Raw genomic sequence first — 25,672 nt, forward strand, 5'->3', positions numbered from 1 at the left:
ATTCTAATGGTTCTTTAACTTGTTTTTTGCACTTAAATAGCAGATTTGGGTTAACTAGTTTCTCATTTACCCTTTCAAATAATCAAAATGTATGAATAGCTGTATTGCCTTACATTAATTTAATATATGTAGTTGGTTAGAAGCACTGCCACTTTAATAGGCAAGTGTGTGCTTTGAATTAACGTTGTTGCCCTTTGACGTATATACAAACTTTCAAAGGTCAATGTATGTAAACAGAGAGTGCACGCAAAGGAGATTTGGAGCGTTACAAAGCTACTCCAGCTGTGCGATTAAGACCACATTCTCGAGGATACAGCGGGAAAGTAAATTAACTTTTCTCTTACAAAAACAAGGTAAAGCTCATGCAGCTATGCAATAATGTTTGCAAATATATGGCTTAACTGTAAAACTATGAATATGGAGCTTTTCAAATGTACCAAGCAGCACTGCCTATGTAGTATTGATTAAGTCACAACTGCAAACAATCACTTCAGTTAAAAAACCCTAATTCTTACAATAGTACATCTGGGTTAAATCTCTATTCAAATATATTATTTAATATACCTTACCAGCCCCAAGTTACATGTTTTTCCTTGTTGATATTTCTAGATATATGTTTATTAGTTCAAAAAACATAGTAATATGTTTCTATTGCTACTAAAAGTCCTTACAATTATATTTATATTAGATGAAGCCCCATACTTAGATATATGCTGTCTGTTATTTACTGTTTAAGATATTTTAACAAGAGAATATTAGAAATTATAACTAAATAGCTATATGAAGAAAGACTGAACTTTTAAATAATGGAGTATTTAGATAAATGTTAATGGTTAAACTAGATTTGTTGAATTTTTGTTAACTTTAAAAGTACATAAGAAAGTAACTGTGAAAAAGGTACCTGTTGTTTGAGTGAGTTTGATGACAGAACATTTTCTTGTTGTTTTAAAGCATTGTTTAAACTTTTAAATATATGTAGCATATAGATTTATGTGTCCTTTGTTTTTTTTCTGTTCAACAGTCTTCCAATTATTTAATTCTGCATTTCTTTCTGGTGTACTGTTTGTCCAGTCCATAGATTCTTCTTGTGTGAGGATGTTGTTGGTAGAAAGGTATTTTATTATTGAGTCCAGTGTTTCAAATATTTTTATTCCCTCTGTTAAAAAAATTCTCAATCTTGCTGGGAACAAAAGATGAGTTTTCAGTTGCTTCTTTTTTAGAATTTTTATTATTTGTAGAAATTCTTTTCTTTTGGAGACCATTTTGTAGAATAGTTATTATCAAATCTAATTAAGGCATTGTGGTATTTGACAGGTGAGTTATCCCAGGCATTTCTTAGTATACGTTCTTTGTCCTGTGTAGAGAAAGTCTCACAATTATGGATCTCGTTTTATTTTTGATTGATGAAGTATTTCCTAGGGCTGGTAATGACCTGTGTGCACGTTCAATGCCATATGAAATGGCTTCAGGTAGTTTCACTATATTTGGGATCCAGGTTGTGAGAAAGTTTATTATATTGTCCCCTTCAGTTTTTTTTCTGGCAAACCATATAGCCGGATGTTGTTTCTTCTTGTTCAATTTTCTGTATCATCAAGTTTTTCCAATAAATATGTATTCTGTTGTAATAAAAATTCAGTTTGTTGTTCATCTTGTGAAAGCCTGGAATCAATGTCATTTAGTGTCTGTTCCATAACTGAAATTTGCCCTTTTTGCTGAGTGAGTATTTCCTGATGTTGTTCAAGTTGCTGTGAACACTTCTCTTTGAAAGTGTCTAATTTGTTGTCCATCTTGTCAATTTTTATTGACAGTTCCTAGATATTGGAGATAATTGAATGTAAGTCCTTTTTAAGAGATGAGTCCTGAGGCGAGTTCTTAAAATGACTCATCCTAAATAGCTGATGATGCTGATTCTCTGGTATTGAATTTGACAGGAATTTTTTGATGTCAAGCAATAAAAATTCTTCTGTAGATGCTCCAAGGTATTAGAAGTTAGTTGATAGTAGAAATAACTTCAATTTATTTCTTATTTCTTAAAATTCCTGTCAGAAATAATAATGAGGTAAGAGAGCTGAGAGAATGTGCTGCTACCAGATCTCCATCTTGGCCACGCCCCCTCAGTTTTTACCTTGGCAGTGAACTGCCATTCACTGCTACTGATCACTGCCAGTCAATGAAGTGCAATGCCAAACAGCATGAAAACGATCAAGGAAAAAAGACACATTTTGAAGCAAGTATTGAAAATGTGTATTTCTGATGTTTAATCAACTTATTTATGTTGCAACAGGAATCTGTATGAATTTGAACCCTCAAATCAGGGTTTTAAGAACAATCATTTTAGATTATTTCCCATATTTGCCACAAAGACATGTATTAGCATGGAGAAAAAGTGTTTAGATGTACTCGAAATATATGAACATTGTATCAAGTCACACTGAAAGTACAGCAAAACTAAGTTATGAAAGTTGTCCTTTCTCATTTGCCAGTAAATGTCTGGATGATTGGGATACTACCACCAGTTAGGATACCCATGTACTCACACAATCTTAAGCAAAGAGTACAAACACTGCAGATGCATTCCTTTCTTTCTTTTTGGTGTCTTGTTTCCTTTTCAATGCTTTCCTAACAGCAGTGCTATTTCATTTTATTGCACATTATCCGCATCAGTGCTGAATGCACTCCTTTGAATATGCAAAAAATTTGTAATAAGACACAGCAACTGTTGTCATTAAAAATGCATTTGAATGTTAGAAATGTTGCTCTCCTAACTCAGTCAATGTACTTTCTGACTTATTGGTAAGACTCTTCTCCCTGACAGACCCTCAGAAAGTGTACATCAAAGAGGGTAGACTTGTAACACTGGTTGTTCCTGCAGTCAGTATAATCATAGACACCTGCAAATCATTAGCAGGCAACATTTCTAAATGCTTGTCTTTGCATTCCTAGGACACATGCATGAATTTGTGTTGCTCCTTACACTGTGCTTATCTTCCCTGCATTTACTGCAGATTGTGGTATTTAGGAATGCTAATGATTTAACACATTGTTTGCATATTCACAGTGATCATAGGGTTGACTCTGTACTATATAAAGGTTATTGTGTAGCTAATGCATTTGCATCATAGTGGGGAGACTGGATCCAGAAAGCTTGATACTGCTAAATATACACATTCTTTGCAGAATTATCTACTTTCTACACTACTGTCTTGTCAAGATATGCTGCTATTTCTTACATAATGCATTTAGTCTAACATTATGGATGAAATGCAATGGCCAGTACAAACTATTTAGTTACCTTTCTGCTTTTTCTTTATCCTCTACTGTTGGCATAGCCCATGTATATCAGTTCAGTTAAGTCTGCATTACAAAAAAGTTTGCTATGGAATGCTGCCTGACATATTTTATAGGTTTTATTTAACTGGAATTTGAACAGTTATTGCACATGAGTGTATTATAACTTCCTAGCAAGGCCAGATATTTTTATATGTGTTAACATAAAGAAATGCGTTAAGAATGTGATATCTACCTGACTGCCCTCCACAGCAGTGGAAAAAATACTGTAATAGTTTTGTACATTTCTGCTAGTACATTGTGAATTATTGCTCTTAATGCTGTGATGTATTACACAGTTACAACAACCTGTTCTCTGCATTATACAACTGTTACATATTATTATTTCAATAAAAATATTTTGGGCTGTGTCCTAACCTGTGTGCAGTCATAGGGAGCATTATCATTTAAATTGTTGTGTACATGATGGATGCATACATTTATATGAAATTGAGTTCACAGCTATCCTGTCTGTATAATATATATTTAATTTATTGTCTGTTTTCCTGTTTTCTGTTTTATCTCATACAGGGATATGGCACCCAACAAGAAATATGTACCCCACCCCCAAGCCACCATTCACTGGTACAGAAAATAAAGTCATTATCCAGTCCTTACATCACCATAGGTGACTAATCTGCCCAAGAGAGGACTGACAACAAGCAGTCAATGACATCAATGCTGATGGAGGATATGGGAGAAGTTGCTCCCAGATACAACATAGTGCAAGTGATATGCTAACCTCTGTCTGCTGTAGGAGTGATGAAGTTGCCCTGGAAGAGGAGGAGGCACAGGCATGTTCCACCAGGGCCTTGCAAGAGATAGTGCAAGTACTAAATGTCATAAAATCTGACATGCATGACTCTATGAACCATGTGGGTGACTCCATGGAAAAGATGAATAACACACTGGATCAGGCAGTCTCTGTGATGGAACATCTGTTGGAGGAGGATGGGCATCCATCTGGTTGGAGTGTCATTATATCTCCTGCTGTTAGCAGACATGGCTGTGCAAGATCAGATGCCTGTAGAGACACTACTTCCACTGCTCTTTCAGTAACTGCAGTGTTCTCACCCAGATAAGGTAGGCCACAGGATTGTGGTCCTGGATGTAGTTGTGAGGAGTGCTCACCCAGCAGACATTACTCACATTCCAGCCAAGGCCATGGAAGTAGCACAGCAACTCATGACAGAGGTAGTTCTCATGATTAGGGGCAATGACACAGAACTGACTAGTCTACCATGCACAGTTCACACTTGCCTGAGATACCATGAGATAGTGCTAGCACAGTGCTTTATTGTGTTCATGCAAATAAACACACACTGAAAAAAATATTTACCCATACTACTTCACACACATGCAAGCCATTTAAACAGTATTGTTAAATGCTATACATCTTTTGTTACTGGCCCAGAACACTGTATAATCTAATACACACACACACACACACACACACACACACACACACACACACACACACACACACACAGATATGATAAAAATTGGTAAAATGGCAAAGGACTACCACATATGCTGATGACTGCAAATTGTGTAATGCAATTCTCCAGCATAAGATGCTGGACTTGATTTCTCCAAGAAGCACTCACCTAGTGCAGTAATAACAACCTCACATTTACTATCAATAAATGTAGCATCATGAGACTCGAGAAAAAAATGACATAAAGTATGATAACAAACTAAATGGTTATATTTTAAAAATGACACTGTCAGTAAAGATCTAGGTGCAGCAATACACAACAGTTTAAACTTTGACCTGTGTGTGTCGACCACAATTAGGAAAGTGTATTTTGTCACTGATTCAGTTTAAAAGGATATGTCTAGTCATTTTAGAGAACTCACTGTATCAACCTACACCTCATTTATCCACACCTTTATTTAACACAATGCTATATTTTTGTAGTTTTTGAGTAAGCCATGCAACAGAACTTGAAGGTATGTGATTGCTTACTAGAAAGAATTATACAGTTGGAATACCTGAATTAATCAGAAAGGCTTCACAAACACATGACATTAATACCTGCTATACCTTCCTTTGTTCTGCACTTTTTGACTTTCCCAAAAGACAGAAAGATGGTAACTGTTATCTGCCACTGAACATATCGCTTTGATATATGGTAGTTTGATATTGTAACTGTGTAATTAACTGTTTTGCAACAGTCTCTTGAAATTATTGCTTTCCCCTGAACTGTGGTAGAGCAGAGATTTCTACTGAGTGTTAGAGTCTGAAGTGCTAAAGTAGAAGAATTTCTGTTTTTCATGCAAATGGCTGACATTCCTTTATTCTGTTGAATAAGGTTTGATCAAAGCTCTTGGCCAATTGCAAAATTCAATATAAGGTGCATAATAACTTGTGGAAAACAGGATCCCATATACTGTAATGTACACTCAAACTGTTCACTTTGAGCTGGAGTTTTACCTAGATAAGCTAACAAGGAAATATGTTTGCTTCAGATAAAAATTTGTGAGTGATTTTACAATAAAACACACGTTTTTGGAGGTAGGTCCTTAAAACAACAACCTTCCAGTAGGATATGCACCACATGATATGGTGTCATACTTAGCCTGGATGAACTTTTTGAGAACCATTATTAATAATTCATTTTGGGATGGATTTATAAAAATGCTATCACACATGAAAATATTTAGCAGAAAGTATAGCATGGTGTTACAATGATGAGTATAGCTGCATTCCAAGCAGTTAACCTGAGTTTGATTTTTAGCCTGTGCAAGAGGACTGTACATTTAGTTAGCAGTTAACTCAGAAAATTAAGCTTCTGAGCTGTTAACAAGCTACTTCCTGTGGTGCAGGGTTTGATTTTATCAGCCTTCATTTAACTGCTGTGTGACCTTGAGCAAGTCACTTAACCAGACAGTGCTTTGGATCAACTGGGAATTTGGGCACAGCAACTATGAGCCCATTGCTCATGCAAAACATCCCTAACTCATTCCTGTACTCTAAGACTATTGCCAAACAGTGCAATAAATTACCTCCCTCATCACTGCTATACATTCCATATATGGATTTTAAAAATCCTTAAAATTACATTTACTGGCTCTGCAACTGTGACAGTCCAGGTTAATACTAGGACCCTCCTCCCTCTCACTTTATCTCTTCATCTATCAAACCCACATTCCATACATCTACTCTCTTCATATCTCTTATAAATATATGCACCTGTTCCTTCCCCTTGCTTTATTTAATGTCATCTACTAAAAATGTAAGAATTAATATCTGTTGAAACTGTTATGTTATGTCACATGTTAATTAATGCTGAATGTTATTAATATACTGTACTGTATGTAGATTAACATTGTGCATTGAATTACTGTTCTGTTAAAATTCTTTGTGGAGCTTTTCTCCCTGGGCCTCCGCTGAAAAAGGACCTATGTCCAGTCGGACTTTCCCGGTAATCAAATGTAAAATAAATAAATAAATAAAAACAGAATAGAAGGGTCGCAAGAGGGATATGCTACCGTGTATCAAAAAAGATGCTGCATGACCTATATTTAAATCGGCATCAGCATAAATAAATGGAACTATGCAATTCAGAGATGGGCAGACTGCATATGTGTTATTGCTCAGTAAATACAAGCTACCAAGTGGACAAAAATCATAGCAGCACAGTCAGTAGTACCAGCAGAGCAACAGAATTAGCACATCAATCTAATGTAAGCAGTCCAATAAACTCTAGATGCAGACGTGTAGATACAGCATACTTGAAATTTCTCCAGTACTTATTTGCACATAGGACAACTAGTTTGCAGTGACAAGCACTGTCCACATAGTTGCAAACCAGATACTCCTGACAGTGACTGATATTCTCACTCCAACTGTCTAATCAATAAAAAAGTGTCTGTTGATATGACAACCAGTTAGTTCTCAAACAAACTGATATGGTATGTGAGAGATGTATTTATACCATGTCACTGCAGGCAAAGCTCTCACATAAAAGTACTCCTAATGTCAATAAGGTTGTCAGTAGAACACGCGCTGCACCCATCACACACAATTCAAAGCAGACATATTGACCCACATATGCTGAGGCACTTACATGTAACCATCCTAAACCACAAAGACCTTCTAGATGAAGTACACATAGTAAAAATCCTTAGCAGCCCCAAATGCACTCTTTCAAAACAACACTCACACCAACACATAGAGCTACATCTCATGGAGCCTCTAACTCTAAGCCCATAAGGCAAGCCACCACACAATCCAACATTCTACTCATTGGAGACTCCATTGTGAGACACACTGATATCCCTCTCACCAGGCCGAGTAAGGAGAAAGTTACAGTCAGTTGGAGCTCTTGGAATATGTGTCTCAGGCAGGTATGAGCCTATCATTGAGCAGTATTTTACCTTCTCCAAGGATGATGCCACAATATGAACAAAAGATGATTGACTTTAATAATTGGCTTAGTTTCTAATGTCATTCTAAGGGGGTGCAATATTTGTCAGCATGGAAGGAGATTATCAACAGACCATACTGCTTTGCCAGGGATAGACTGCACATCTCCCCTCTAGGCTTTTGAATATTAGTGAAAACATTGTCTTCTCTCATAGTGCCTTTTTAGGCAATGCCAAACTGAAAGTACTTCTGACATAGCAAATCAAAACCAAGAAAATCTAGCTCATGCTAGGAGTCTAAACAAAAAACTCCACTCCCTAGAAGCTTTCTTTACCCCAGAGAATGCTGATATCTGTGCGGTCACTGAGACATGGTTTAAAGCCACAGAGGGCACACCAACAGTGCAAGGTTATAATGTATTCCACACATTTAGGCCAGCTACTTCAAAGGCAGGGACTAAAGGTGGAGGTGTCTCTATTTACAATAAATATACTTCAAGGCTGGTCAAACAGGACAATGCATTTGAGCTGCTCCATGTTCAAATTGCCATAGATAAAATCCAATATCACTTCCTTGCAAGCTATAGCCCCCCCCCATGACCCAGGAAACCCATACCATGTATTTAAACTTATTAGAAACACTAACCATCCAACACAATACCATATCCATGGGTGACTTTAAGTATCCCACTATTAACTGTGAATCCTATATGACATCAAAATTACATCCTCAGAGATTCCTGGATTTTGAAAACACAAATTCCATGGACCAGATATTCAGTACACCAACTAGGGGTGCAACCATACTGGATCTGGTCCTCACTAATATGGGAGACTGCTGCACACACCCCTACTGTAATGTTTTCCCTGCTAAGGTCAGACCATAAAATGGTCTCCTTTGAAGTAAAAATAAAACCTAAACCTGGAATATTCAGGAACTATTCTAAGGCTACCCTCCTAATATTAACTGAGAATCTGGCAAAATGTCAAGCCTCCATAAACCCAGAGAACACTGCTGCCTATGCAGAACTGTTCACAGAAAACCTGTACAAGCATGTTAATAGCTGCATACAGGCAGCTGTACCAACCAGGAAGAAGTACAGAACTAACTAAAAAAACAGGCTACCCTGGTGGAATCACAAAATCAATAGGCTGTATAATAGGAGGAAGAAAATCATGGCAAAAATTAGGAGGTGCAGCACTCAGCAGGATAAAAGCACTCTCATCAAACTAAACAAACAACTCAAAGGACAAATAAAGTCTACCAAAGCCAAATTTGATGTAAGTTTGGCCTCCCAGGCCAAGGACAACCACAAAGCATTCTTTAGCTATGTCCGCAGCCTCAAGGGCAATACACAATTGTGTGCAGAGTTCATTGTAAATGGAGCCAGATATACTGAACCAGAAGATATAGCAAACCTCCTGGCTGATAAATTCAGCTCTAACTTTACCCCTTGCTGCCTCTCAACCTTCCCTCAGGAAATATCATCAAATATAACCCCCACTACTATCACTAGGGAACAGGTTCTTAATGCTCTCTCTAAGACCAAGAACACTGCATCAATGGGCGCAGACAATATCCCAGGATGCCTTCTAAATAGCATGAAACATGACCTATCAGGGCCTCTGGAATTACTATTTAACTGTAGCCTCCAAACAGGCTTTGTGCCTCATGAATGGAGAAAGGCAACAGTCATCCCTCTGCACAAAGGTGGGCCATCTACAGACCCTGGAAACTACAGATCCATAAGTCTCATTGTCTTATATGTAAAGCCATGGAAAGAATTATCATGGAGATGATCAATAGAGATATAGTAAAGCTCCAGACAATGGACTCAACCCAGTTTAGTTTCATCAAGGGCAGATCATGCCTACTCAGTTTGGTAGACTTCTTTGAGAAGGTCACCAAAGCAATGGATGAGGGCAAAATCATTCACACTGCCTACCTTAACCTGGCCAAGATATTTGACACAATACCCCACTCAGGCATTGTTGACAAACTCAAGAGGTTAGGTACAAACCCGTATGTCACCCAGTGGATAGCCAACTGGCTCACAGACAAGACCCAGGAAGTCAGAATTGGGGAGTCCACCTCTACTAAGAGGCCAGTCACAAGTGGAGTCCCCTCAGGGATCAGTCCATGGACTGCTCCTTTTTGGCATTAACTTCTCAGAAGTCAAGGCCAATGTCAGTGATCTCTGACAGACTAAATTTGCAGATGATTGCAAATTAGGAGCTGCCATTGAATCTCACACTGACACAAATGTTCTCCAGGAGGCGCTGACACAGACAAACAACTGGTGTCAGAGCCATGGACTAAAACTAAATGCCAAGAAATACATAATAGTATCCTTTGGGAAGCCATCTATCCCTAGTAACTATCATATTTACAACATATCCCTTAGAGCTGACCCAGTAGTCAGGGACTTAGGGAGACACATAGATAGCAATCTAGCCTTTGACCATCATGTGTCTACAGTGGTGAGGAAATCATTCTATGGTGTGCAACTTATAAACAAAGGTATGGCATTGAAGTCCAAGGAAGTAATTGTTTCACTGTATTTGGCATTCATCAGACTTATCACTGAGTACAATGCCCCCTTTGGTATGTACCTAACCATGCATATCCAACAATTGGAATGTCAAAGAATACAGGGCGTAAGTAAAATGTCCTATGCAGACTGCCTCAAGGCCCTATCCCTGTATTCTGTGTGCTACAGGCTTTTGAGGGGAGATCTATGCCTGGCATACAGGGCATTGACGGACCCCACTCTGATGGACCTCCTGCATATCCACAAAACAAACAGCACCAGAATTATCCATTCTAAAGACTTAAACATTGCCTGTGATATAAATATGACCTCCTGGAGAGATAGGTATGTATCCTAGAGACTATCCCGTCTATGGAACTGGCTCCTCATCCATGTGAAGCACAGTTCCTCCCTAACCCAATTCAAGTGCAACTTGGACAATTGGATGGGAAACCAAAAATTCATCCCTATTTTGGCACCTGTGTCTCTAATGGGCACAGGAAACCTGTAAATACTTCATCTCCCAGGCACATGCTTACACTTATCAAGGGTATCAGAGCTTATCAGAGATTTGGGATGCATGGCTAGGCTTAAAAAAGCCTTTGTGGTCATTAGCCTAGTAAATACCTATGAACTTATAAACCTACTGTGTACTGACACACACACACACACACACACACACACACACACACACACACACACACACACACACACACACACACACACACACACACAGCTATGGGATCGGTACTGATCCCCTAAGGAACTTTTCACCAAAGCACAAACAGCTGGGCATACTTCCACGAAAGTGCTTTTTACCGAAAAAGCGCTTTCGCGGAAGCATGCCTGCAGTTAGAGGGAGTCGTGGGGGAATGACTGTTGCTGAGATCGTACTACGGTGCAGATAAGGGAATATTCCCTTTTCCTTACTGTAGTGCGATCTCGGAGGGAGAATATTAAAGTAGGGGTGTGTGGGTGCCCCCCTGCATAAAAGTAGATTTATTGTTTTTTTGGTTTTTTTACGCACTTTAACAAAAGTGCTTTTTCGGTGAAAGCACTTTAGTTAAAATGTGTTCGGTGATTCTGGATTCGGAATATTGAACTTTCGTTCAATAGTCCTAGATCCAATTATATATATATATATATATATATATATATATATAGATATAGATAGATAGATAGCAAACAGCACATAAAAATGCATAAGGGTAGTTATACAGGACATGGATGCACATACATACAGCACAATCAATACACAATAAGTATCACAACTACACCCACACCTCCTATCAGTGCTGCTCAGGTACATCAGATATGTAACAATGTGACAGAATCAACTTGGAATAGACATTGTCATTTCATCCTGCAAGCCAGGCTAATAAGGAGCATATCTGTTGGGAAATGGTGGTGTATTTCATAGAGAACAAAGTCCTAATTTAATACAACAATTGTCTTGATATCTGAATAGGTAATGCATGTACAAATAGAATATGTTTTAAAAACTGCATTTGTAGGTGTACATTCTAGCCCAAATAACTTGCTCTGCATAATGCATAGGAAATGCTGTAGGTACACTCAGACACACACACATGCTCACACTGTCACACACTGTCACACATGCACACACACGACACACTCTCGCGTACACACACACACACACACACACACACTCACACACATGCTCACACTGTCACACACTGTCGCACATGCACACACACACACACACACACACACACACACACACACACACACACACACACACACACACACACACAGACACTCACGTGTTCACACTGTCACACACTGTCACACATGCACACACATAACACACTCACACACGCACTTTCCCTCACATGCTGTCACACTCTCACATCGAGAAACTTGTAGTTGTGTACACAACATCACAGACTGAATTTTCATCCCCCCATGCACTATATATAGATGCAGAAACTCAGTTTACTGTGTGCCTGTGTATTGCACAGAGCTGATGGCAAATGCCCCAGTCATTATCATTTGTGATACATTGAGTGGGCACTGGCAGATGCACAGATCCATTTATGAATTACATGCTGTTGATTCTGCAGCTCAAGTGTCTCCAAGATGCTCCTTGTATGCATTGTTCTGGGTATCTGTTACTGCAGCAGTGGATACCACAGACACATGCTTATCAGTAGTATGAACTAACTCACTGTGAAAGACATACAGCAGTCAGATCTGCTAAAATGTCAGGTATTATATTTACTTCGTGTTTGCACTCACACAAACATGTAGAAATCTGTAAGTTAACTGCATGTAATATTACATAAATAAATAAGAAGTAAGAGATACATTTCTTGACAGAATGAGAAACAGCGAGAGAAAGTGAGGGAGAGAGAGAGATAACATTTGTACAGGGTTTATAAATTACATGTCAAAAGGAAGATAATCCAGACTACTTTCATAGCTCTAAACAATGCAATGAAACTAATTAATATGTAAATGATATATTACAATGTTACTTCTAATATTACAGCTCATGTGTCCCTACTGTTATTACAACAAATAACTTCATGCTTTTCCAGTTTCACATGTTACCTTTCTGTATTATGACTGTTACATGTATCACTAAATCTACTTCAGTTCCAGCACTTTTACATTTTCTAGCAAATATGGTTCAATGCTGTATATACCAATTCAGTGATCTAGTTTGATTGTAAAATTCATTGATATGACATTATTTCTGAGGTAAGATAATAATAGCATATTGTCTATGTGCCATTCTGATGGGATATACTGCATTATTATGAAATGACTGAAATGCTTGTGTTACTGATGATTATTCATAGAATTATTAATATACTAAGTCACTATGTGACAGATTTCATATCTGAAAAGGATCAGATTGTCCAGACCAACTACCTGGTTAACAAATGTGAATAAATGAATGAGTAAATAAATAAAATTATAACTACAGACAAGGTCAAAATGGCTGGAATCATTCATTGTTAAATACAATAAGCAAAAAAGACTATATTTTCAATTCTCCTCTCCTGGAGTTCTACTTAAAGACATTGCAGAAATGAAGAACACAGTACTACCTCATACTGTCATACTGCTAGCTTCTTATCAGAATTCAACTTTATTTTTGAAGAAAAATTACTTACGCATGAGTTTCTTGGCTAACACTCAGTTGCTTTAATTCTTCATTAATATTGATCTCAATATCCTAGAAATAAACAAACAAAGTAAGCTGTATAGATGGTCTTATCATCTCTGCAGGTACTGAATGCATCTAGCAAACTGATGCAGCTGAATTGAAAGATATAGAAACTAATATGTATGTTATTGGCTGGTCCCACTGAATAATTGATATCATTTTGTCAATCAATATAGTCTATCGACTTCTTATTCTGGAATGTAATTTTCTAGGTATTCTTTGAATGTTATCTATTTAATGACATGTTACTGAACTATCTAACATTTCATGGACAAACCTGTTAAGGGCTGTTGCTATTTTGCATAACATTTTTGAGGATATCCCAGGTCATTTATTGAGCTTACAGACATACTGAATGAGTCAAGCAACAACAAAGCTTTAAATATATAATTTATTTGATAAGAATCCTCCAAACTTAGAAAATGTATCTCATTAAAATCAGATGAAGAAGATTATCATTTTATATGCATATTTTTTCTAAGTAGTATTGCTTTATGTCTTAGTATTAAACCACAATGGAAAACACAAATGGGCAAGTTTTAAGAGTGCAGAATTATTTTAACTGAATTCACTCAGGTCACCAACTTTTTTTGAAAAAGAAAAAAAATACTTTTATTAAGCTAGCAATAAATTCATATCATATACGACTACACAAAGTAAATTAAAAAAAAAAGAATGATGTAGTAAAAACAATCTTAGTTTATTCACATACAGCTTCTAATGCAATGCCTCAGTAAAGAAGCCTTCACAGAAATTGTAAAATAGTATTATACACACACCTATTTAGTTCATTAGGAATTACAGTTTTATATTTTAAAATACATTTTTATTTAATAACTTATGTTTGATCCAAAAAGTATCCATTGATGTAACTTTGACCAGCAGTAAAACAGTAGCTAAAAGTAAATTAGCATCTCTTGCTCCTTAACCCTTTCACAAAAACATGTTATTCTTTCCCTTATAATCAACAGAGGGATTTGAGTGCATATACATCTTGTTCAGTAGTGCAAGTAAACTGGCTGCTTGTCACAAATGTTATACCATTAATAAGTGAAAAATCAAAAATAACATTAAAACCAGTAACTGGAGGCACCATAAGGAGTGGTGCCTGAATTCTGCATTATAATAGGCAAACATTGACCAGTGTTATATATAAAATTATTCTGAATTAAAATGCCTGACAAATTACATTATCTCCTATATAAAATACAAGGGGCATATAACATCTAAAATGCCATCTTGTAATAAAATAGGTAATGCAGTTTCACTGTGTATACAATTTTGTCAGAAAGCACATTGCATTCAGTAACAAAATAACCTTTCTTCCTTTTCCATAATGAACCATTCAGCTTTGTACCTTCTTTTTATCTCGCTGTAAAATAGATTTATTCAAGGACTCTGTATGTGACATGTGAGAAACCTTATGGCAAGCTTGTTCAGCATAAAAACAACTCTAATTACATTTACAGAACACATCCATTATAGTTTACATTTCTACAAAAACGTCTTGCATTCTCCTACAGTCCCTCCTGGCTCTAAGCATTTCATCATAAAGCAAATATAAAACTAAGTGAGTAGAATTATTGTTAGAGACATCAAAATAGTCCAAAACATGAGAGGGTCTGCAAAATGGCTTAGAATGTAAGCAAATATATATCCCCAAAAAATCACACTGTAGTTATTCACATTACTAACAAAGCACAAACCAAATTTATTATCATTAAATGTCTATAAAAATGGGGCAACCAAATTTCTTCCCCCTTTTGTGTAAAAACTATATAAATGCAGTGTAATTCAAATAATATCATCATCAAATTAGCATAAGCAGGGACAAAAGAAGCCTCAATCACAGTACCTGTAAGTCAATGGTAAACTTCATTATTAGACATAAAATATTATTTTATAAACAAAAATTCATCAACCCAATAACATATACAGTCAATCAAACAAAAAATATCTCAAAGCCTCTAAGTCATGTTCATGTTTGATACTCATATATAAACTTTGTATATCCAAAGTTAGCCAATACATTTCTGGAGAACAAAACAATTCTCCTAATTTGATAAGTAGATAAGCTGATTCTCTAATGTAGGATGGCAAATTAGTCATTCATGGCATGTTTTCTAATGCAGCACCACAAATAGACAAAGTGAGACATACAGGGTATCCCAGGTCAAATATTGGGCTTACAGAGATAGCAGCAAAACTTTAAATATACCATTTATTTAGTAAGAATTTATACTCTAAACTTAGAAATTGACTCTCATCCACATCATTTTTGGTTACAATTATCTTAAAATGAAGCTCATTGCTGTATATGCATGTTTCTTCTATGTAATGCGACTTTAAGTCTTAAGGTTAAACCACAGTGGAAAATACTGACAGAACCCACCTCCTGTTAACTCTCCTCTATGCCTCACCCATTCTTACCAATCTGTAAAAGACAGACTTGGACAAACTAGAAACATGCTATAACAAAATAGCTAAATTTATTATAGACTCTACTCATAGGATACACCACTGCCTCCCCCTAAAAAAACTCTCCTGGCTAGAACTACCACAACTCCTGCCATATAGCTAATTAACCATGGCACATAAACTACTTTATCAGCATGAGAAAACTCCTGTTCTCCTAAATATACTACAACCTTATTTCAACAAACATATGCTTCGCTCAACAAATAAATCACTATTACAACTTATCAAATCTTCAAACACTGTAGGAGATTCTCTGTATGTCTGCCATATGGCAAAAACCTGGAATACACTTCCTCTCTATTAGAACCACTATCAAGTCAACTCAATTTAAAAAGCTACTCAAACATCATTTATCAGATTCATGGCTCTGTTCATGTAACAGTCCAGGCTAACTATGAACAACTATAACCTCTTGCTATCTTACTCATAAAACTGAAACGTTAACATGTTATTATCTCTTCCACACCTTTTTTCTTCCGATCTTAACTATCAATTACTTTAATTAACTAAATAAAAACACCTGTTCACTAACTAACTATACCCATATAAACTTCTTCTCTTCCCTCAATTTTTCTCAGACTAACCTCCTTTCTTCCTCACTTTACCATCTCTCCTTTTCTTTAATACATTTGAACAGAAAGTGATTACACTATCATTTTGCTTATTTTAGTGTTTTACTAACTGTGATTTAAACTTTACAATTATCACTCTAACACTCTACTGCCAAATGCTAGCCATGTATTGCAATAGGTACCACTGGAGTATCCCTCACTATATATTGGACATCTATCTTTTTGCAACATCAGATAAACTCAGACAACTCTATCTAATTTATTAGCTATTGTTTAAGTACTGTAAATTACAACATCACTGTCATGTCTTTCACCATTGTATAAAAGGTGTCATTATGTCTATGTTCTTACCTATTATTGCTATGTGAAGCTTTTCTCCCAGGGCCTCTGATGAAAATGGGTTCTGCTCAGTCAGATTTTTCCAGTAATCAAATGTAAAATAAATAAATAAATAAAATTTTCTGAAAAAGAGGTGTGTGTGTGTGTGTGTGTGTGTGTGTGTGTGTGTGTGTGTGTGTGTGTGTGTGTGTGTATGAGAGAGAGAGACACACAGAGTGAGTGAGATCTACTACTGGCAGCAGCAAAGAGGTTTTGTATACCTCTGGACCCTTTAGCTGAAGAAATCTGGATAAAGCCTAACATAAAAGGGGAACAAAGGGTCAAAATAAGAACAGATTTTAATTATTGCTCTTATAAAATTACAAACTTGCTTAAATCAAAGGATTTGTGTTAGCATGAATTTTCTGAAGGAAATAATACTCTGAAACTAAAATGCATGTCATTTAGTAACTTCTGTCTCCAATGACTGGCAATAAGCCAAACATTTTAGGAATAAGGTACCAAAAATAAAGTAAATACTTGGATTTTTTTAAGTGTTATATTTTGGATGTAATATGCTTCCATCAACACCATTAACATGTACTACAGCAAGTTTGAAACATTAGGTGGAGGAACTATTTTACATCAAAATATATAAAATAATAATAAAGTACTTAAAAAAATAAATAAGTAAAACACAGCAATTTTACAGCAAACCCATTCTCTAAGTGTAATAATGCCTTGCAGGGTGTGTGTTAATGTGCAATTAATGCCATTCTAGGGGTGCAGAGGCCTCTACCTGTGGCATCAAGCTTCTTAACACCCCTGGGTTGGCATTAATTACACATTAACACACACCCTTTTGGACATTATTGGTTGCATAACTTCATCCTGGAATTCAAATCTTATTCCTCCTCATTACTCCATCCAGACAATAACTAAATTAACAAGGATTAACATACTTTCTATCTAAACTTGATATATGCAGACCTAGTTTTCACTTACAAACACACACACACACACACACACACACACACACACACACACACACACACACACGCAACCCAATTTATAATAATCCATTACTTATGAATAAGTTACTGTAGAATCAGCCTATCTCATGTTTAAATTAGTCTTACACTTGAGCTAAGACAACCCATCAGAAGAAAATGCAGCAGACTCAGTCCAGCCATTTTGTTTTAAATAAACATTACTTAATCCACTGTGGGTAAGTCATAATATCCATGTTTCAACATTTCTTCTTTAACCTACATGCAAGCTTCTATTGACATTTTTCCCAAAATTTTATTTTTTATTATTTTAAAATGTAATAATAAGTCCTTAATAAACAAACTAATCAACACACTTGTCAAGGTCATGGATAGTAGTTCAATGAAATTACACATAACCGCGTATGTCAAACAGAAAAGAAAACTATGCAAACTATTTAGAAAAGGCCAATTACATCAATTAACAGTACAAACAATAAAAATCTCACTTCAAGACAATACATGTAATCCTAAAGTGAACAATACAAAAGTAAAATGGCCAGATGCTAGTACTATAAAAAACAACGTCCTTTTGTCTTCAGTAAACAATACTATTTTTATACAAAAGGAGGAACATTTTATCTTAATTTAACCTTCTACTGACATCTAACACCAATCATTAGAGGACCGGAGTTCCGCTGTGGTGACCCCTAACCAGTAAAAGCCGAAAGATACAACAACAACAACTGACATCTAACAAGATTAAAACTTCATCATGCAGCTGATTTCAAATGTTTTTCTAAAACATTTGCCATGCATCATCTTGTGACAGCATCCCTGACAGACATATACCCTTGCATATATGCTTGCAGAGCATGCTCGCTATGCAGGAGTACAACCCTATATCAAAGATTCTGCTTAACTGTTATGAGTTAAAGAAAACTTATTCAAAATATTTACCATCTTTTCTTACTGCATCAGCCATTTATTAATAAAATACTGTAGCATTTGTGACGACTGGGGAAAGATGGGCGAAGGGTGCCAGCCTAGTCAAATAGAATTTGATATATAATTCTGGCATTTGTAAATAAATGTAAAATACAGGCATGCTTCTTGAGTGTAAAGAATACTGTGAAATGTGGAACTGCAACATATGTGACAACATTGCACTCTACTGGCCCAGTGAAGCATGTTGTACCCTTTCATGTTAGAATTCGGCTCCAGGGCAGCTGGATGAAGATTTCATGCCCATTGTTTTAAGGCTAAAGTTTATGACTATAATTTAGATGTGGAAGGTGCTTTATTGCTCTGGTTTCTGCTGGCATATACATGTGAAATGTCTTGTATTGTTGTAAGCTTCTGAGGAAGTTTTAGATTGCTAAATAATGCAGTTTGTGGCCTGAGAAGTTAGAACTCAGACCATGTGTTAAGATGATGCAATATGAATACTGGGAAAACCTAAGTGTCAAAAATGATGCAATTTGGGGAGGGACCCAGCAAACATGTTTGTTAGTAATGTTTAAATACTATTTCTCACAAGAGACAAATAGCATTTTGACTTTGGACATCTAACTTATCAGCCCTCTGCCTTCTGCTCACATGTAAGTTTTAGCACTGTGATTTATTGTAGGAATATTTAAAGCTAGTAACGATTAATTAGGTATTTCCTTTGAAATCAGACCTGTCCTACTGTATTATTTTAAGTTTCAGTGTGATCTCTGAACTCTTAGATATCTCTGTGGTGTAGTAGTTTTGCCTTATGTTTTAATTATTTATTATTAAGTATTTTTAAAACCTTCTACCTGTGGCTGATTTGTGTAGAGATAAGCTCTAGAGTACATTGCATATTTATAGAGGTTATTGTAATAGGCCACTCTAAAGTAAGCCTTGACTGTTAGTCATACTACCATTGGTTATTAATATTGCACAGTAATAACTGGACACCTTTCCTATACTTGGAGAAAGCATATGACAAGGTTCCAAGAAAGCAGTACTGCGGTGGTTTGAAGTCTCAGAAACATTGGTAGAATTAGTACAGGCTATGTACAAGGACCCAATGACTCAAGTAGGAACAGTGTTTGGCCTCACTGAGGGGTTCCCAGTGGGAGTGGGTGTACACCAGGGTTCAGCTCTGAGCCCACTGCTGTTCATACTGGTAATGGACTACATCAGCAAACAGGTTGGAGGGGTCAGAGCAACAAAGCTGCTGTATGCAGACAATGTGGCAGTACAGGCAGACTCTGATCTAGAACTTCAGCAAAGGATAGGAGAATGGAATGCAAATCTGAAGGCACATGGGATGAAACTAAGCACAGATAAGACAGTGGTAATGGCAGCAGATTAGGGAAATCAGAAGAAGCTGAGAAAAGAGATAGATGGGAAGATAGTGGAACAGGTAAACAGCTTCAAGTATCTGGGAGGGGTGGTTGAGGAGAAGGGTAGTCTGAATGAAGAGGTCAAAGCTAGAATCAGAGGGGCTGCAGCCAACTGTCATAGAGTATCAGGTGTAGTATATGACAGAAGAATGCCAAAGAAGCTGAAAAGTAAGGTGTACAAGACAGTGGTGCGACCAGTACTACTGTATGGTACAGAAACCTGGGCAGTAAAGGCAGAACAGTTGAAGAAGCTAGAGGTGATGGAAATGAAGTGCCTGAGAAAGGTGGTAGGATGCACACTGTGGGACAGGCGAAGAAATGAGGACATAAGAGCAGAAGCCAAAGTAGCTCCAATTGCAGAAAAGATCAAATCAAACAGATTACAATGGTATGGGCACATGTGTAGAAAAGCAGAAGACAATCTGGTGATGGAGATTTGGGACAGACAGGAAGAAGGTAAGAGGAAGCGAGGGTGTCCAGCAAAGAGGTGAATGGATTGTGTGAAAGAAGATCTGCGACAGTCAGGCATGAGTGTTGAAGAAGGCAGGAGAGTGGCACTGAATCGAGAGAGTTGGCGACAGTTAATACGATACCCCGACCCCATGTAAATGGGAAAAGGGGGATGATGATGATGATGATGATGATGAACTGGACACCCTTTTAAGAGCCTTTTAGTAGCTGATATTATTAACTGGGTGGTGGCAGTAATTACTACCATATAGTCTAGGTAAAGGGGCACAGTTGGATAATCTGTGTCAGCCTTTCCCAGGAATGTCTGTGAAGTTGTATAAATACTTATCTCAAAGTGTGTGTGTGTTGTGTCAGCTACTTGACAGGGACATGAAGCACTGGTTGGACAGAGGGGATACTGAAGGTTTTAGCTTGCCCAGTTAGGCTAAGACCTGGACCCTATAGCTGTGCAAGTGGGGAGTCTTATTGGGGACCTGGTGGGCAAGGGAGCAACCAGCCCCAGACTGACTGTGATCTCTGTGTGCACTTAAGGGAAATTGTACTTTACTGTGTGTATTCGTTATCCTTTCCTCTTCTAGGAGACAACCTCCCTGGTGTTAGTGGTGAGGACTGAGGCTCCTTGATTGCTGGGCCAGGGCACGGTCATCAAAACATTTAATTACTTTCATTTAATTCATTGCTTCCTGTATGAGCAAATTGCTGAAATGCTGAGTTGTTCTGCAACAAGCACATTCTTTAGAGCATATCTACCATATTTAAGCTTGGTGCTGTTATTTGAATTTTTTTAAGACATAATGGCTTTCTTTAGCCATTCCTACTCACATTTCTTTTTACATCTGGTTTTCAAAACTAAGGTGTAACCTGAGTTCAGTGCTGATATATGTACATCAGTACAGGACTCTTACTCCTGTTCTTGAAGGGAAAAAAAATCTTTTAATTAGAAAAAAATGAATACATAATTAACCATTTCTGGCATAGTTTACTGTCACTTTGCTTACTGATTTTACCTTCTGATAAGTGTTCAGTACATCATTTAATTTCTGCATAATAGTTGTGTTCAATCTCACTTCTACATTCTGACCCCTGTGTAAATATGGCTGCTCTGAAGTTACAGAAATGTGAAAATGCAGCTCCCCATCAGGGCCACTCTTCCTTATTAAAAGTATCCTCCTTGGCATTGTTTTTTAGTCCCAGAGACTTCTTTCATTACACAACTATTTGCAGGATTCAAGTACTATAACACTGATGAGAAGGAGCCTGTCACAGGTGTATGGTGCCAGAGCCAGTTTTCAACAGCAGAGAACTTTCAAAATGAAAGAGTCCAGTACTTTGAATGAACCGCATTTCATGTAGCAAGTAAGTATTAATGGCTAATGCCTATGAGTGGTGTGTGTGTGTGTGTGTGTGTGTGTGTGTGTGTGTGTGTGTGTGTGTGTGTGTGTGTGTGTGTGTGTGTGTGTGTGTGTGGTGAGATCTCCATTCTTACGACATGAGAGTTTGAGTGCTGGATTTGCTAGGGGAGGTGTTGGATAATGCTGTCGCAAATGTTGATGCATCTCAATGTATGGCTCTTCTGTAGTCACCGGGTGGCCTAATGGTTAAGGTGTTTGCCTTATAAACACAAGGTGCAGGGTTTGATTCTCACAAGGGATAATTGTCTAGGCTTACAATGGCTCGCAAGGGCAATTAGCTTAGTACTAACCTATAGAAACCTATACCCTTGTTGTCTGTGGCTACTTGAAAGTTACAAAACATTAGTATGAAGTGCGGCTTGACTTTGCTCAATATCAATATGATAATTCTTTCATATAGTAAGTGTAGGCAGTTGTTTTTAGCCATCCACTGCCAATTAACTTTAATGATACATGAGGTACTGCACAAACTTTGTAATTCATATACTTCAAAAACCTTAAAAAATGGAAGAAACATTCTGAATAAAATAATAATCTACTTTTAATAAGCAATCACTAAGTACATACAAGAAATTGAGTGCTTTTGTTTGTATAATGTTTAACAATGAACTTCAGAATTATGCCTAAAGAAAAAAGAAGTTATGTACTCACCATAACGTTTCATCTGAGTAGATACTTCATTTGTCTGCAACTTGTGGGTAGTCAGATCCGACCTTCCAAGCTCCAAGATCCGAGCTCCTAGCTCCTCCCCTACCCATAATCCCTTGCTACCAACCAGATTACCTCAGATCGGTTATTTTGCCCTATAGGCTAAAGACAGAGAAAAATCTCCAAAGGAACAATACCTTACCGAGGTTCGGGGGATGGCAGGGGGGGGGTCGGTTGCAGACAAATGAAGTATCTACTCAGATGGAACGTTATGGTGAGTACATAACTTCTTTATCTGAAGTAGTTACTTCATTTGATCTGCAACCTGTGGGACAGAGTCCCCAGCTTACCTAAGACCCTGGGTGGTCCCTACGGAAGGATATTCCAAAGCACCGCAGAGCCAAAGGAAGCCCTACTTCTGGAAATCATGTCCAGTTTGTAATGAGAAATGAACGTGTGGGAAGAGGACCAGGTAGCTGCTGAACAAATATCATCTACCGGAACTCTAGACCAAAAAACCGTCGAGGTAGCCACAGATCTAGTAGAATGCGCACGCACACCAACCGGAGCTGGCTTCCCAGATGAAGTGTATCCCTGTCTAATACACTGAGAGATCCAATTTGCCACTGTCACCTTAGAAATTGGTTTGCCCATGGATGACTTAGCATAAGAAACAAACAACTGGTCTGACTTGCGAAAATCTTTAGTCCTATGCAAGTAAAAACGTAGTTGTCTGTGTACATCCAATTTGTGCAATGTGTATTCACCCTTGTTTTGGAAATTCGGGAAGAAAACAGGAAGATTAATAGACTGATTAATGTTAGCCTCTGTGGCTACCTTAGGCAGAAAGGAAGGATTAGTCCTGAGGGCCACTCTATCCTTGTGAGAAATAAGGTATGGATGCTTAATGCACAGAGCTTGTAATTCTGAGACTCGTTTGGCTGAAGTAATAGCGACCAAAAAGGCCGTTTTCCAAGATAAGAATTTCAATGGCACTGTGGCCGCCGGCTTGAAAGGTGGTCTTGTTAATGCTTGTAAGATCAAGGTAAGATCCCATGGAGGAACTGCCGGCTTAATAGGGGGCTTTAAGAGAAACACGCCTTTTAAGAAGGTCTTGCATATTTTTGCTGATGCCAAGGAATCTACGCCATCCCCCACGTGATAATGAGAGATGGCTGCTAGCTGGACCTTAACGGTGGACGCACTAGCTCCTTGTCTAAAAAGAAAGGACAGGAAGTCCAGGATAGTGGGAATAGGAACCGTAAAGGGATCCAATTCCTTCTCCTTTGCCCAGATGGAAAAGTGTTTCCATTTACTGTTGTAGAGCTTTCTGGTGGATGGCTTATGAGCTGCCACCAGAATGGCTTTAACAGGAGACGAGATACCGGGAGTCCTAGCCATTAATGGAACTGGATCAACCAAGCCGTAAGCCGGAGATTGACCAGGTTCGGAGTGTGGCATCTCGTCGGATGTGAGATTAGGTCTGGTCTGGGGTCCAGAATCCATGGGGGAGCCACACTGTGAGACTGCAGAAAGGGGAACCAGATTTGTCGAGGCCAGAATGGGGCTATGAGAATCACTCTGCTCCCCAACTGACAGGCTTTCTGGATGAATTTCATCATCAGAGGAAGAGGAGGATATGCATAAAGGAGACCGGGCGGCCAAGCATGAACCAGAGCGTCCCTGAGGGATTCCCCTCTGGGGGGAACTATCGCAAAGTAATCGCTGCATTTTGTGTTTAGGAGAGAAGTGAAAAAGTCGCAGTGAGGTTGACCCCACTTGAGGAATATCTGCTTCGCGACAGAAGGATTCAGAGACCACTCGTAAGGGCTGAGGAATACCTGACTTAACTTGTCCGTTAATATGTTGGACCGTCCCGGAATGTGCGTTGCTATCAGAAAGCGGTTGGTGGAAATCGCCCATTCCCACACTCTCATGGCTTCTCGACACAGGGGGTAAGATCTGGTCCCTCCCTGTTTGTTTATATACCAGACAACGGACATGTTGTCCATCTGGATTGCAATAGGCCCCAGAGGAAGAAGGTGATGAAGAGCTTGCAATGCCAAAAGCACTGCCCTCATCTCTAGGACGTTGATATGCAATGCAGTCTCTAGAGGAGTCCACGTGCCTTGGACGGACTTGACTGCATAATGCCCGCCCCACCCGAGGCAAGAAGCGTCCATGGTCAACGTGGCTTTGACTGGGGGAATCACAAAGGGTCTCCCTTCTTTGAGTTCCTGAGCCTGTAACCACCAAAGAAGGGAGTGTCTGCACGCCCTACTCAGGGGAATCGGCATGTCTAAGGGATGGACCGATAGTGACCATTGGACCTGGAGAGTCCACTGTAACACTCGCATTCGCAGACGGGCATGAAGAGAAAGGCCGATCGCTGCTGACATAGACCCTAGCTCCCTCAGGACTAATTCTGCTGGAGGAGCGGGGCTCCGAAGAATGTCTGAGATTTGGAGAGACAAATTGTTCAGCCTGACAGGTGTAAGGAACACTTTGGAGATCCAAGTATCCAACCTGGCCCCTATGAATTCTAGGGCTTGAGTGGGGCACAGGCAGGATTTCTTTAGATTCACTGAAATGCCCAAACAATGGGCCAGAGAGAGGGTGTAATCTCTCGCCACAACCAGTAGATGCCTGTTGGGGGCGGTGAGGAGCCAGTCGTCTAGGTAAGGGAACACCAGAATGCCCTGGAGTCTCAGGTGGGCTGCAACCACTGCCATGACTTTCGTAAACACTCTGGGGGCTGAGGTTAGGCCAAATGGAAGAACCCTGAACTGATAATGACTGTCTCCTAGCTGGAAGCGGAGGAACCTCCTGGATCGTCTGTCCATTAGTATATGGTAGTACGCATCTTTGAGGTCTAACGAGCACATCCAGTCGTTCTCCCGCAGAAGGGGGAGAATAGATTGGAGGGTGACCATCTGGAACTTTTCCTTGGGTATGAACAGGTTCAGGGACGAGAGGTCCAGGAT

General features: G+C 38.4%; 1 protein-coding gene across 2 annotated transcripts in view; it reads right to left on the bottom strand.

Moving 5' to 3' along the window:
- CCHR1.PART0H6orf118 (chromosome chr1.part0 C6orf118 homolog) overlaps positions 1-25,672 on the bottom strand; it is a 1,239,312-nt gene that overhangs the window by 94,483 nt on the left and 1,119,157 nt on the right. For both annotated transcript variants that reach the window (XM_044069560.1, XM_044069550.1), the window contains exon 10: positions 13,373-13,434. In XM_044069560.1, the coding sequence (XP_043925495.1) occupies positions 13,373-13,434 (62 nt within the window). The remainder of the gene's footprint in view (positions 1-13,372; positions 13,435-25,672) is intronic.

This window comes from Protopterus annectens, chromosome 1.part0 (genome assembly GCF_019279795.1).
Source record: "Protopterus annectens isolate FY-2018-M chromosome 1.part0, PAN1.0, whole genome shotgun sequence".
NCBI classification, from domain to species: Eukaryota; Metazoa; Chordata; order Ceratodontiformes; family Protopteridae; genus Protopterus; species Protopterus annectens.